Source organism: Grampus griseus, assembly GCF_964374135.1.
Source record: "Grampus griseus genome assembly, chromosome: 4".
NCBI classification, from domain to species: Eukaryota; Metazoa; Chordata; class Mammalia; order Artiodactyla; family Delphinidae; genus Grampus; species Grampus griseus.
Genome location: NC_138997.1, coordinates 28999930 through 29014500, shown reverse-complemented (window position 1 = coordinate 29014500; position 14571 = coordinate 28999930). Strand labels below are relative to the sequence as shown.

The 14571-nt window shown below is 36.2% G+C and overlaps 1 protein-coding gene across 1 annotated transcript in view; it reads left to right on the top strand.

The window, feature by feature from the left end:
* LRBA (LPS responsive beige-like anchor protein) overlaps positions 1–14571 on the top strand; it is a 600745-nt gene that overhangs the window by 529125 nt on the left and 57049 nt on the right. The window contains exon 36 of the mRNA XM_082652852.1: positions 12–179. Within this exon, the coding sequence (XP_082508978.1) occupies positions 12–179 (168 nt within the window). The remainder of the gene's footprint in view (positions 1–11; positions 180–14571) is intronic.

Genomic DNA, 14571 nt, shown 5'->3' with positions numbered 1-14571 from the left:
TTTTTTTTCAGGCTCTGGAGAGTGAATTTGTTTCCTGCCAGCTTCACCAGTGGATTGATCTCATTTTTGGCTATAAACAGCAAGGGCCGGAGGCTGTTCGAGCCCTCAATGTGTTCTATTACCTGACCTATGAAGGAGCTGTCAATCTGAATTCAATAACTGATCCTGTATTGAGAGAGGTAAGTTATCTGACTGGGTCTAACAGGTATCTGTAGGCCAGAAGCTATTAGATCTCATCTTCCCCATGCTTTCATTTTACTGATAATGAAACTGAAACCAGATGGGTAAAGTGCCCTTAAGCAGGATGGATAACCTTTAAGTTAGTGACCTAGCTGGGACTTGAACCCAGAACTTCCCTCCAACAAAATGTTCGACTCAATATAAAATGAGAGCTTTTTCAATTTGAACTCATTAAGGGATCAATAATCATATTTCTAATTTTTATAACTTTGAAGGCTACTCACTAATTTAAAGAACTAGGAAAATAATAATTCATTAAAGAAATAAGATTATAAGCATAAATCTATTTAAATGTGATAAAACACATATTTATATATGATACATAAGTCCATGTATAACCATTTAGAAGTTAATAGTAAGAATGAAATCTATAACTTTCCTACATCATCAAACTTGGTGTTGGATGTTACTGAGACTTGTTTTATCTTTGTCATTGATTTTCTTAAGTAAAACCCTCAAAACATGGTTTTGACAAATACAATATTCACGAAAAACTGCATATAGCCTTGCTTTTTTTTTAAAGTATTTTAATTATACATCCTCCTGCTAACATACATCATATACAAAGATGTATGTATGTTCATGGAATTGAACAGACAACACCTTACACATCTGTACTATTTTAGAAGAGAACTTTATTAAAGAAACCAGGGAGTTTTGATTCATAGGGAAAGTTTTATATCACTGGAAAGGGAACATCGTTTGCAGTAAGATTTGTCGTTTTTCACTGTCACTTGATGTATTTCTTTATAACTCTATTTATGACCTGATCACGTTGACAGTATATGAAAGTACATATTTAAATATATTTGCTAACATCGATTATCACCTGGTTTATGTGCTAGATAAAGAAGGTTAATACACAAACAAAAGCACTATGCACTCGATGCACATTTATCTTAAATTGCACAGGTTTTGAATTGCAGTGTTTCACTTTATTTTAGAACTGGATCAGGTGAACTCTAAAAGACTCTTCCAGTTTTTCAGTTCTTTGAGAATGTTCCTTTCAGGGGGCATTTTATTTTATTAGAGCAACAACTGATTGCGTGACACAAAATATGCATAAGCTCCATGTATGAAATTGAGGTTGGAGCAAACATGCAAACGGTGTTACATAACTTCATTGTTAGAATAGAATTGAATAGGCCCATTTACTTTCTTTTTTATTGTTTTAACAGTATTTGAACAGTGGTTCTATTAATGTCCATAATTACTTTTCAGATATACCACCTGGTTCTGTTTTTTTGGGTTCCCTTGTAGTAATTATCCCTATCTCTACTTAGCTATTATATGCATGGAATCAATATAGATTTGATTTTGTCATGTCCTGTTTTGCTTAACATACCAGCATATATTATTTTATGTTGCTATAAAATCTGTGTAGTTTTAATTTTGAAATTCCATAATATTTTGTAGAGTTGCTATGAAAATGTACTTAATACCATTTCTCCCAATGTGGGATCCTATTTTTTTTTTGCGGTACGCGGGCCTCTCACTGTTGGGGCCTCTCCCATTGCGGAGCACAGGCTCCGGACGCGCAGGCTCAGCGGCCATGGCTCACGGGCCCAGCCACTCCGCGGCATGTGGGATCCTCCCGGACTGGAGCACAAACCCGTGTCCCCTGCATCAGCAGGCGGACTCTCAACCCCTGTGCCACCAGGGAAGCCCCCTATTTTTTTTTTAAGGCTTGTCTATTGGTGTGTCCAAGTCGATACAGTGATACTTTTCCCGTCACTAAAATTTATGCAACATGTGCTTGATAAAGGATGGCTCTCTGTATCTGTGTGATGCTGCTAGTTAAAAAGTGAAACATTCCATCAGCTGGATGTTTCCTCTATAGATCAGTCAGTATAATTGGCTCTTTGTTTTTACTCTGGACTGACCCACCCTGCTTCTCACACACATCAACGATTTACCAAAGCAGTTTACCATATACTGTTTACAGTACAAGCTAAAAGAGCACTGTCCAATAGAACTTTCTGTAGTAATGGAAATGTTCATTGTATCTGCACTGCCCAATACAGTAGCCACTAGTCACAGGTGGCCATTGTGCATTTGAAATGTGGCTAATGTGACTGAGGAACTGAATGTTTAATTTTAGTTAATTTAGACAGCCACATATGGCTAGTGGATACCGCATTGGACAGGGGAAACTAGAAGACTGTTGTGTATCTTTGGTTACCAAATTTTCGAAATCCAGATTCTGGGCAGGTGGTCAGACAACGGGACAATAAATGTTTGTTAAATTAACTTGGTAGAATATTTGAAATTGGGCATAGTCCATTTAGACATTAGATATGTAGTTGACATACATGTGTAAACCAAATTATATTTTTTCTTTCACTTAAAGTAACATGTTATGACTTCAAATATTGGTTTTTATTGTGGTAAATAAATATACAATTTACGATGTTAACCTCTTTTGAGGTATAATTCAGTGGCATTAAGTATATCCATATTGTTATGCAACCATCGCTACCGTCCATCTCCAGAATTTTTGTCTTTCCCAAACTGAAACTCTGTATGCATTATACAGTAACTCCTCATTCCTCCCTGCCCTCAGGCCTTGACAACCACCATTCTACTGTCTCTAGGAATTTGACTATTCTAGGTACCTCAGATAAGTGGAATTATACAATATTTGTCCTTTTGTATCTGGCTTATTCTATTAAGGTTCATCCGTGTTGCAGCATGGGTCAGAATTTCCTTCCTTTTTAAGGCTGATTAATATTTCATCGTATGTATATACCACATTTTGTTTATCCATTCATCTGTCAATGGATATTTTGGGTTGTTTCCACTTTTTAGCTATTGTGAACAATACTGCTATGAACATGGGTATATTAATAACTGTTTAAGGCCCTGCTTTCAAGTCTTTGGGGTATATACTCAGAAGTAGAATTGATGGATTATATGGTAATTCTATGTTTAACTTTTTGAGGAACTGCCATGCCAAATAAGTTTTCAGTATTTATTTTTCATGATCAGCATTTGCTAAAGACTATTTAAAACTTTTGCTGTAAGTTTCTTTTCTTCCCCACATCTCCAAGTGGTTAATTATTAGCAAATTAAACTTTAACTGGAGAGCTTTCCAACTCATTGCACCCTAATTTTTTTTTTTTTTTTTTTTTGACTGCACTGGGTCTTCCTTGCTGCACGCAGGCTTTCTCTAGTTGTGGCGAGCAGGGGCTACTGTTCATTGCAGTTGCACGGGCTTGTCATTGCAGTGGCTTCTCTTGTTGCAGAGCACAGACTCTAGACATGCTTCAGTAGTTGCGGTGCATGGGCTCAGTAGTTGTGGCTCACAGGCTCTAGATCACAGGCTCAGTTATGGCACATGGGCTTAGTTGTCCTGCGGCATGTGGGATCTTCCCGGACCAGGGATCGAACTCACGTCCCCTGTGTTGGCAGGCAGATTCTTAACCACTGCGCCACCAGGGAAGTCCCACCCCTTAATATATTTTTATATTATATGTTATATAAACATGTATTATATATTAGATTCAGCATTCACTCAAAAAACATGGCCTATGGTGTATGGTGGGTACTCAGTGTTCTTGAAAGACTATATCAGTTCATTACTTTAGCATTATTAGCATTAATTCATTAATATACATTAGCATTATTCATATAAGTATACATATTTGCTTTCTGAATGTTATTGAAACAAATATGATCTTTTATCATAGCCATTCCTTATTATAGTGCTGAATTTTGTGACACAATGCAGTGTGATACAGTAGAATAAACAAACAAACAAATGTGGATTTGATTCCTGGCTCCAGTGCCAACTAGTGGTGTGACTTAGCTCTTCCTGAGATTCCGTATATGGAATTGCTATGATAACGCCCACCTCATGGAGAATTAACTGTTGTATAATACATGAAAAGGCCTGCCATGGTACCTATCCCATCATAAGTACTCAGCAAGTGTTAGTTCCTTCCCTTATGTTGTTCCCTGTTAAACCCGTGGGTTAGAAAACACAACTATAAAAAAGAATATGTGGGCTTCCCTGGTGGCGCAGTGGTTGAGAGTCCGCCTGCCGATGCAGGGGACACGGGTTCGTGCCCCGGTCTGGGAAGATCCCACATGCTGCGGAGCGGCTGGGCCCGTGAGCCATGGCCACTGGGCCTGCGTGTCCGTAGCCTGTGCTCCGCAATGGGAGAGGCCACAACAGTGAGAGGCCTGCGTACCGCAAAAAAAAAAAAAAAAGAAGAATATGAATTACCGATTGCATCATAGAAAGAATCATAAAGTGTTAACACTGGCGAAGTTATTAAAGATTGTTTTTTAGAAGATTCATACAGAATTCATTGTAAAGTGAGGCAAGGAGAAAACAGAAAACAAGAATAGGTCATTAATTTTTTTCAACAACCTTTTACTAAACCTAAATTATGTAATAAGGTTAAAGAGTTGAAAGGCAAGTCCCTGCCCTCATCAGGTAGAGTTCATTGTCTAGTGGGGAAATATGGATAAGTAAACAGTTATGATACTGTGATAAATTCAGTGTAGAGATAAGTACACTGCGTGCATGCACAAGCGTGGCGAATAGGCACTAAACCTAGACTGCCAGAATTCAGCCATGTTTTTTGGGAAGTGAGAGGCCGGAGCTGTAGATTGAAGGGTGAATAAGAACATTGGATAGAGTTGTGAGCAAAGGATGGCTACACAGAAGACACTGTATGAGCCTCCTGCACAATGTGTGAAAGAGATCATGGCTGGAGATTATGTTTGTGGAATGAGCCAAAAGTGATAAGGGGAAGCACGTAGACAGGAGCCAGAAAAAGTAATTTTAATGCCATGGAAAGTAATTTTAACTGCATTTTAAGACAGTGGATTGAAGGTTGTAGGTTGGTGACATAACCATATGTGTGTTTTAGAATCTGTCTGAAAGAAGGCTGAACAAATAAGAAGTGAAAAGTCCTCATTGTATTATTCTAAGAGTCATTAGAGAAGGACGCTTAGATGGTAGAGGACTGTGCTGTGAATGGGAGGTGAACAAGTAAACACAGTGAGGAAAGGAAATAATGGAAGGGAAAACTTCTCACTGCTTTATTAAGATATAGTTCACATATGATACAATTCACCCACTTGAAGTATACAATACAGTAGTTTTAGTTTATTCATGGAGTTCTACAAGCATCACCACAATCTAATTTTACAACATTTTGTCACCACAGAAAGAAACCCTGTACCCATTACCAGTCACTCTGAGGGAGATTTTTTTTTTAAATGGGTAGGTAATTGTGTTAATTGGAAAGATCCAAAAAGAGAGAAGCACATGAAACATAGGAGAAAGAAAGCATGAAATAGACTGCCAAGCTCTATGAGGAAAAGGAAAGGAACAAAATCCAGAACATGGATAGATAAAGCGCTGGACAGCAGGAAACAATACTCCCTTGTCTGTGGTTAGAGAATGGAAGGTTAGCCTGGGGACTGGTGTAAGTAAATGTGCATGAATGAGGTGGAAGGGCAACAAGATTATGAGGGTTTTTGCCAAAAGTGAGGTAATATTTGTGGAAATACCTGACGTAATGATAGGTGCTTAATTGATGCTCAATAATATATAAATTATTATTTCCTTTACATGTTTTTCTCTGTTCTCAATAGTGGGAGAGTAGATGTAGAAAAAAGTTGAATAGAGAAGGGGTGTACGTGTGTGTGTCTGTGTGTGTGTGTGTGTGTGTGTGTGTGTGTGTAATTATACATGTGGAAAGAGATGGGGTTTGGCCATGAGAGTATGGTGGAATATATAAAAAAAGATTGAGAGACTTCCCTGGTGGTCCAGTGGTTAAGAATCCACCTTTCAATGCAGGGAATGCAGGTTAGATCCCTGGTCAGGGAACTAAGATCCCACATGCCCTGGGGCAACTAAGCCTGTGTGCTACAACTACTGAGCCCACATGCTCTGGAGCCCGCCCACCACAACTAGAGAGAAGGCCGTGTGCCGCAACACAAGAGCCCACGTGCCGCAACACAAGAGCCCACGTGCTGCAACCAGGACCTGGCACAGCCAAATAAATAAATAAATATATTTTTAAAAAAGACAACTAGGAGCAACTGTAAAGGGATATAAAAGAAGATTTTTCTTTAAAAAAAAGAATTGAGAGTGGAAGGGTGGTTAATGAAATTGTTAAAGGGATTTTGTTGAAATGGTGGATCTAGGCTGGTTTGGATAAATAAGACAGGGACTTATAAATTGGGAAGGTTTATTCTTTCATTAATTATTCATTCACTTATTCAACAAATATTCATTTTGTTCAAAGTGCTAAAAATACAGAGATGAGCGAGAAAGTCAGTCCAAACCCTTTCCCTCATGGAGCTCACATTCCAATGAGGTGCACAGAAAATAAACAATAAAAACTAATTTCAGTTAGTGATAAGTGCTGTAAAGAAAAAAGGCTGGGTTACAGAATACACAGTGACTTGGGAGTAGAGCAGTCTTTCAGAGAGGTCGCTCACAGACTGCCTCTGTCCTCATAAAATGTTTCCTTCCACACGTTGAGAACAACGTAAATTCGTATAAGCAAGCCCCGGGAGGCAGCTCCCACCGCTCTACTCGGGCCAACCACGTGCCTGTAACCCCAGGCCAGGACAGCCTCCCAAGTCTTGTGAAGTCTTGCTAGTTGTAAAGCTTCCACTGTCACCATCTTCTAATTTACTCTCCACCCCATCTCCAGGCCGTACTATTTTTCCTTCAGAATCTTGTTCTTCTAAGAGGCTTTAACATCCCTAACACTAGGAAATTTGTGCATACACTTGGCTTATATTGAAACATTCTCCCTGTGAAATCACAATAATGGTACCAGGATGGATTTTTGCCTCTCTAGTATTAAAAGCAGACTAGACTAGACTTATTTCTGGTCACTATGATATACTCGGTTCAATCTGGGACACTTTGGTGTCCACAAAGTCATACACAGAGGCAGGCTCTCCACATACAAGTCGTGTATTCACTTACTACTTGGGAAAAGCTCCATTCCTCTTGAGAAAGTTTTATTCTAGAGTGAATGATTAATACATATGGTGCAGTAAGTGATCATAAAAATAATCTCTCTATAAAAAAAGCACTAAACAATAGAAATAATAACCATAAGAGGAGGAAGAGTAATCAGAGAAACAGCCTGCAGCACATTAAACTTTTATGTTGTTTTTAATTTTTAGAAAACAGCTGGGTTATCAGTATACAACTATGTCTGTATTCGCATATGTCACACACCAGGAAGAATTATTTTTCAGGCAAATATGCTTTTCCTCCCCCCGCCCCCAAATATCTGTGACCTCTGACTAGATGATATATTCTTACCTTGAGCTCTTTATTCTAACAGACCTTTTTACTCTTCATTATTTCTCTATTTCCCTGGGGTACCTTTTTCCCTTTATCTCTACCTTTACCACTTTTAATCTACTCTATTTTCCTAGCATTACATATATGTTTTTATAGACAAGGTACAAATAAATAAAAATTGGTTATTTTCTCATGATTAATTCTGCTGAATTTGGTTTGACTCATTCACCTTTCTTCCTTCTACCAGCATTTCAAAAAAAAAAAAAAAAGAAAAACTAAAAACCAAAATTAGGTTAATTGAATTCAGAGTCAGATCTGAGTAAGAATAAATACTTTTATTAAGGAAAAAACCTTGTTCCAAAATCCAAATTCACAAAATAAATTAATGATGAGTTGAATATTAACTTTACAAAATAATTTTTCTTTTCCTAAAAAATGTCACATAAGTATTTTCCTTAAAGAATTTCTTTAATATATTCAGAATATAATTGTATTTATAGGCATAGTTTCTAGAACAACTCTATATCCTTTCTTATATCCAGAGTTCTCCTATCAATTATCATGTAAATGATATTTGCTATATGCAAAAGTTCAGAGCTCAGTTAGCTATTCCTTAGTGTAAAACAGTTCACTGATGGAGTTTTATTAGGTCAGAAGTAAGTGTTTAAAAATTGTAAGTACAGTGATGTGCTCTGAGTGAGATGTGTACACTACATATCTGAGCACAAGGGAGAAACAGCCAACCCAGATTTAGGCAGGAATGACCCACCTGAATATAATCCTTAAAGAATGAGGAGTTAAGTAGGTGAAGCAGTGGAAAGCAGAGAACACAGTGTATGGGAAGGACCACTGTATGGCGCCATGGCTGGAAAATAACGTGTGGGGAGTGGCGGGGGGGAGGCATAAGAAGTTGGTGATGAAGAGCAGTTAGGTTGATGGTGTCTCCAAAGCACATTTGGAAACCATTTATGTCTGTCATTAGTCTAAGCCACCATCATCATCTCTCCCCTGACTAGCATTAGTAGTGCTGGTCACCCTTTTCTACCCTTAACTACCTACAATCCACTTTCCAGAGAGCTGCCAACGTGACAGTTTAAAACTGTAAATCAGATCACATCCCTCCTCTACTTAAGCTTTCCTATTTCACATTAAACATAGAATAAAATTCTGCTTGGTCCACACAATCTGGCCCCTGCCTGCCTCTCTGATCTCATGCCATGCTGTTCTCATCCTCATTCGTGTGTGCTGTTTCACTGACCTTCTTTCTGTTCCTGAGCCTGTGAAGGTTGTCACTGGATTAGCACCTTTTTATGATAGCTATTTTCTGACTATCCCAGATTTTCACATGCGGGCTCCTTGTCATTCATGCCTCGGCTTGAAGGTCATCTCTTCAGCAAGGGCTTGCCTTCATACATCCAATCTAGTATCTTTTTGTTATTAATTTTAACTTAATTTAAAGCTGAAGACTGATACATATGATACAGATTGAGACTTGAGTCACCTTGGGCATAGTCAGTTTTCATAAATGTTCTATGTGTACTTGAAAAACAATGGGTGCTCTACAGTTTTTAGGAGTAGAGGCAATTTTACCGTATGATATGAGTAATGACAAGTGAGGAGTGTAATTAATGAATGTGATTTTTGTTATTAACATTAGTTATTGTTCTGTGGTATGTTTGAACTTAAACTAAAGAATCCCGTACTGCTATTCTTTCTCAGTTGTTATGCTCTCTTTTTATATTTTTCCTATTTCTACTCTAAAACTATCAGTTCTTACTTCCTGTTACCAGGTCAATATGTCTGCCTTTTGGGCACCTGTCCTCTTACTCAACAATTAGCTATTTTTTAGATGTGATAGCCTGAGAAACCAAATAACCAGATATGATAGAACTAAATTTAAAGTAAATACATAGGTTTTGATTACTTCCTCAGCTACAAAAGTATAAATGATAGTAATCAAAACTCTATGCTCTAGTTCTAAGCTTCAATGGAACAGAATAGAGCTTCCATAAATAGACATATGATATATGAGAATATACGATAAAGGTGGTATTTTAAATCACTGGGAAAAGGCTGTCTTATTCAACATGTGGTGTTAAGACAGCTAGCTAACTGTTATAACAAAAATTTAGATCCCTATTTCACATCTTAAGGTAAAAGAAATTACAAATGAATTACATGTTTTTGTTTGGAATAAAGATATTGTAAATATAAAAAGTGCAACTACAGGACTTAGAAAATACTGTAGGTGAGTATTTTAATAATTTTTGGAATGGAGAAGGCCCATTTTGTAAGTCAATATCAAAACCAAAGTCATTAAGGAAATTGATATATTTGTCTACATAAAAATTGAAGTTATTGTACATCCAAAAAAAACAACAAATGACAAAGTTCAGGAACGGATAATTCACAAAAGATGAAATACAAGCCACAAATGTATGAAACCTCACTATAAATCAGTGAAATTCAATTTAAAATCCAACAGCATTTTTTACCTATTAGATCATCTAAAATGAAAAATAATGAAAATTCCTAATGTTGGTTAGAAACAGACATTGTCATATATTTGGTGAGGATAAAATAGATTGAATTTTTATACAATCTATCAGTTTTTAAAATACTCACCCACTATTTACTTAGAACTTTAACCAAAAGGAATAATTGAACACATATGTAAAAAAAGGTGTTCAAGTGTATAGTTATTCATAATAGCAAAAAAACCCCATGAAAACCAAAACCACATAAATGTCTAACAATAGAGAAGCTGGTGGAATGCTATATACATCATTAAAAAATATTGCTATCTAGGTCTATATGTATTGCTATGGAAAAATACTTCGCCATATTACATGGCAAAACAGATCATGTTATGAAACATAGAAAATGCAAATTTTATAATGTGTATATATGCATTAGGAAATTTCTGTAATTATAGACCCCAAGATGTTTATATGGTCATCTCACCAAAGATAGTCATTATCTTTGGTTAGTGAGATCATGGAATTCTTTTATTTGCTACTTTCTGTATTCTGAAAATTGTTTCTTTTTAAAATCAAGAGGAAAAAGCCAACCCACAACTCTTTCTGTCTTCTGAGGGGGAAAAGTCTCTGCTTGAAAATCCAAACAAGTGATGCACGTTAACATGAGGAGAAGGATATTGACTTTGCTTTTGGCTGTTTGGAGGTCTCTTGTAATTACTTTCTGGCACTGGCCATGTTTAACATTGCTAGGATAGTGACTTTGTATAATGATCTTCATGTAACTTTGATAAAGATGAAGGAATTTACAATTTCTTAACTTTTATCTCTCTCAGAAATTAGAGTACCTCTGATCTCTTAGATTGTTATTTAACTCACTGAACTAGGATTCTTTTTCATACTTTTTAGCCATTTGAATTTACTTCCTCATTGTTTCCAGCATATTTGAGGAGGACCAAAAAAGATTACTTGTACTCTTAGGGAAAATATCTTAGATATATCACTGTTGATTGTAGTCCTTATCATCATTTTCTAAAAGCAGGAAGGCTTTTGACCTAAGATGCATGAATTCTCAGTCTCTGGGTTCACTACTAAATTGTGTGTGTGTGTGTTTGTATATAATTAAATCGTATATAAAGGGATTTAACAACTTATTTATCAAAAAAATGTGCGTTAACTCTAAAAATTCAAATACTATGAAAGTATAAAGTAAAAGAGTAGAAAGCCTCCGTCCCTAAGTTTAGACTCTGTTAGCTAATGCCAGTCTCATGCTAAAGTGAGCTATAGCAATTTCTATATGGTGTGCTTTGATATACACAGAAAAAAAGCCTCTGCCATAGACTTCATTGCCTTTCACTTAGTGCTTGAAACTTTACCATTAGACATCATTTATTTGGTTACAGATTTTTTTTGAACAATTTTTTCCAGTCATTCAGCTCTCTGTGCATAGAACTTGATAGGAGGTTTTGACAAAAGGAAAAGTACAGACACAGCACAGGGTCTGAGCAGCCATTATGAAGGGAGGGCAGTGGCAGAACCTGGGATGCGCTGGAGCTTGGAAGCAGAGGTAGAGGTTCAAAGAGCAAAAGATACACTGCAGGTAGATGTTGCATAGGACAGCATTAATATGAACAATATCATCTGTGCTTTTCCATCTTGCACCTTATTGTAAGTACTCAGTACATTTCCTCTGGAAGCAGCATTTTCTCCTTTACTTTTCAAGCAAATACAATGTTATTTTATGTTTATGTGAGTTCAGAAATTAAAGTTATTTATTTCCTTCTGAAAATGGAACTCAGCTCTATTTACATAGATGGGTAGGGAAGAGGAAAAGGAGAGCCATGATATTGCTCAATTTAAACAATTATATACAATGAGTCTCATAATATGAAAGTAAAACCTGAAAATTTCTCCCTAAGTTGTGTTTAGTGTCAGTGGTTGATTTTCCCTCTTCCAAATTTGTCCTTCCAAATGCTGTTTTAGTAACACATAATCACTCTGAGAAGGTCTGTTTTCCAAAAGAAGCAGCAGCAGTGTTTAAGTTCACATGACCCCAGTTTCATGACAGCGGTAGCAAATCAGATGTCTTATCCAAGGAAAAGCATTTTTGGCTTAGAATTCAATCACTTTCATGGTGGGAGTCAACAGCTTATTTCAGCTCTAACACTACTGCAGAACCCTGGCTGCAGTGAATCTTTCAGAAAGCATAAACACAATTGGTATTTATAGCATTGTTAACATTTGTTAAATAGTTCGGGGAATGGTCTGTAAGCCCGTTTTAAGCAGGTGGGGCAGGAATTTTTTGTTGTGACTGCAGTGAAGTTTAAAAGTAGGACATTAGGACCACATGGTTAGGATGGTTGTAGCAAGAGAATAAAGTAGAAGTATTGAAGACAGTAAGTTAAGACTTCAGGCAGCCACAATTCAGGGTGTTACAAAAATAATCCTGAAGCATCTCTAGCCAGAAGTGTGTTACACAGATGGCATATTTGACACAGTGCAGGGCAGGAACTGTACAATGAAAAGACAAACAGTAAGGATTAGTCAAGTTTTAATTGAAAACCTACATTTAAAAATACCTTGAAATTATGCCAGACTTTCTTGTATATTAAAAGCACAAAGTTTCCCTTAGTCAATTAAACATTAAAGTTTGTCAGGAAAGCTAATCTTTGTATTTTGCTAGTGATTATGCCTATTGCAGACTTAATAGTTAAATAGGTGTAGCTGAATTATACATCCAAGGACATAAAGCGAAGTATTACTATTTTTATGATTTTTTTTCTCTATCAGCTACCCAAGGAATCCTGAGCAATTCCATATGCTGATGACTTCTGTCATAAACCCCTGATCCCTTCAGGCACCATCTTCATTTTAAATTGAAAGTATGAAAAGTACTCTCAAATCAAGTGACCAAATTTTGTTCTCAAAATTTTTAACTAAATTCAAGTTTCTATTAAGGTTAAAAAATTACTTAGATTTGAAAAATCTATGTAGGATTATTTGCAAGTATAAGATTGCTAACTGTTAGAATAGCATAGTCAAATTTCTAATTTCAGAATAGCAATGTTGTTTTATTTCTAACAAAGACGAGGAAGTTTACTTAGAATCACTGTTTTTAGTTTCCATTATTGGTGCAAAGAAGGAACTGAAATTCTATTAATACAGTATTTAGGAAATGCTTAAGTGCAAATTTTTAAAATGTTAAATATTATTTAACTATGTCATAACAGTAAATGTATCGCCTTCCCTCTCTCTGTCCCTGCCAGTACTGTGTAACTGGGGGGTGTGTGTGTGTGCGTGCGCGCGCGTGTGTGTATTGTCTTTCAGGCTTAAGTTCCTTGAGGTCAAGGATTCCTAACTGCACCTCATTCCAGTGTTTGTACATGGTAGATACAAATATTATTGAAAAAATAGATGAAATGATTCTTACCAAATGACTGTTTCTTTCTGTAACATAGTTTAAACATATTTGTCTGGTTTTGAGAAATAATTTAACCTCCTGAATGCAACTATCCTGAATTTTTTTTTTTCTTTAAGAACTTTTTACTATGTTTTCCTCTTAGTATTGGCAGCCTTTCTGAAGCAACATTCCACTTATTTTTCTAGGCAGGCTGCTTTATCTACTCGTTTCCAGTAGCTAGAGATGGAGGTGTTTTGAATGAGCACATCAGTGTTCTAGACAGAGATACTGTTTGAAATTATCCATGAACACAGTGCCGCTGAACATTATTGAGTGACGTTTGTTTCTGTTGGTTGTGTCTGCTCTGACTAGCTGGTTTCTTTCAGATTGGCAGCTGGGATTATGCTGCAGTGGATGGACAGCTACAAGAAGTGGAGATTGTAGTGAGGCTGAGCTGGGCTGGGCTGGGCCTCAGGGTAATGTGCCTGGAATATATGGACTCGGTTAAAAGCACTAATAGGAAATCTATGCATATTTTCACAATTTATAATTACATTATATTTCACCGTGGTAACTTCCATAATATTATTGAGTAAAAATATAAGTAAAAATAGTCCTTTTCCTAATTTGCCCTCTACCCTGGTTTCTTATCACTGCATTCTTTTTTTTTTTTTAGAGGTTTACTTTATTTAGCTAGCTGCTCTTTCTCTTTGCTCTTTATGTACTGTATGCCATGATGATATGTATATGCTTCCAAATACCTAATGTAAGTAAAACATTGTTTACTTGCAAAGTGTATATACCTTTCTAAATATTTAGTTAGCGATAAATGATGGTAAAATATTGCTAAAACTAATGGCTCCTTGAAATCAGATAGAAATAATTTAGGAAATAAGCTCAAAATAACAAAATTAACTTTGTAGCAAGGTCTGTTGATTTCATAGTGTTTGACCAGTTTATCAGTTAGAATTGTCCCTAGGTGGTTAAGAAGTACTTCTGGTTACTATGTTAATGGAAAAATTAAATTTCATAAAGCTATATTTCATATTGTTAGATTTTTCTTTAGATTTTTATGTTTTTTAGTTTTAGATTTTTTTCAAAATGGAAATTTTTTATTACTCTATTTTAAAAGTAATACATGCTTTGTCTAAGATATCAAATAGTAT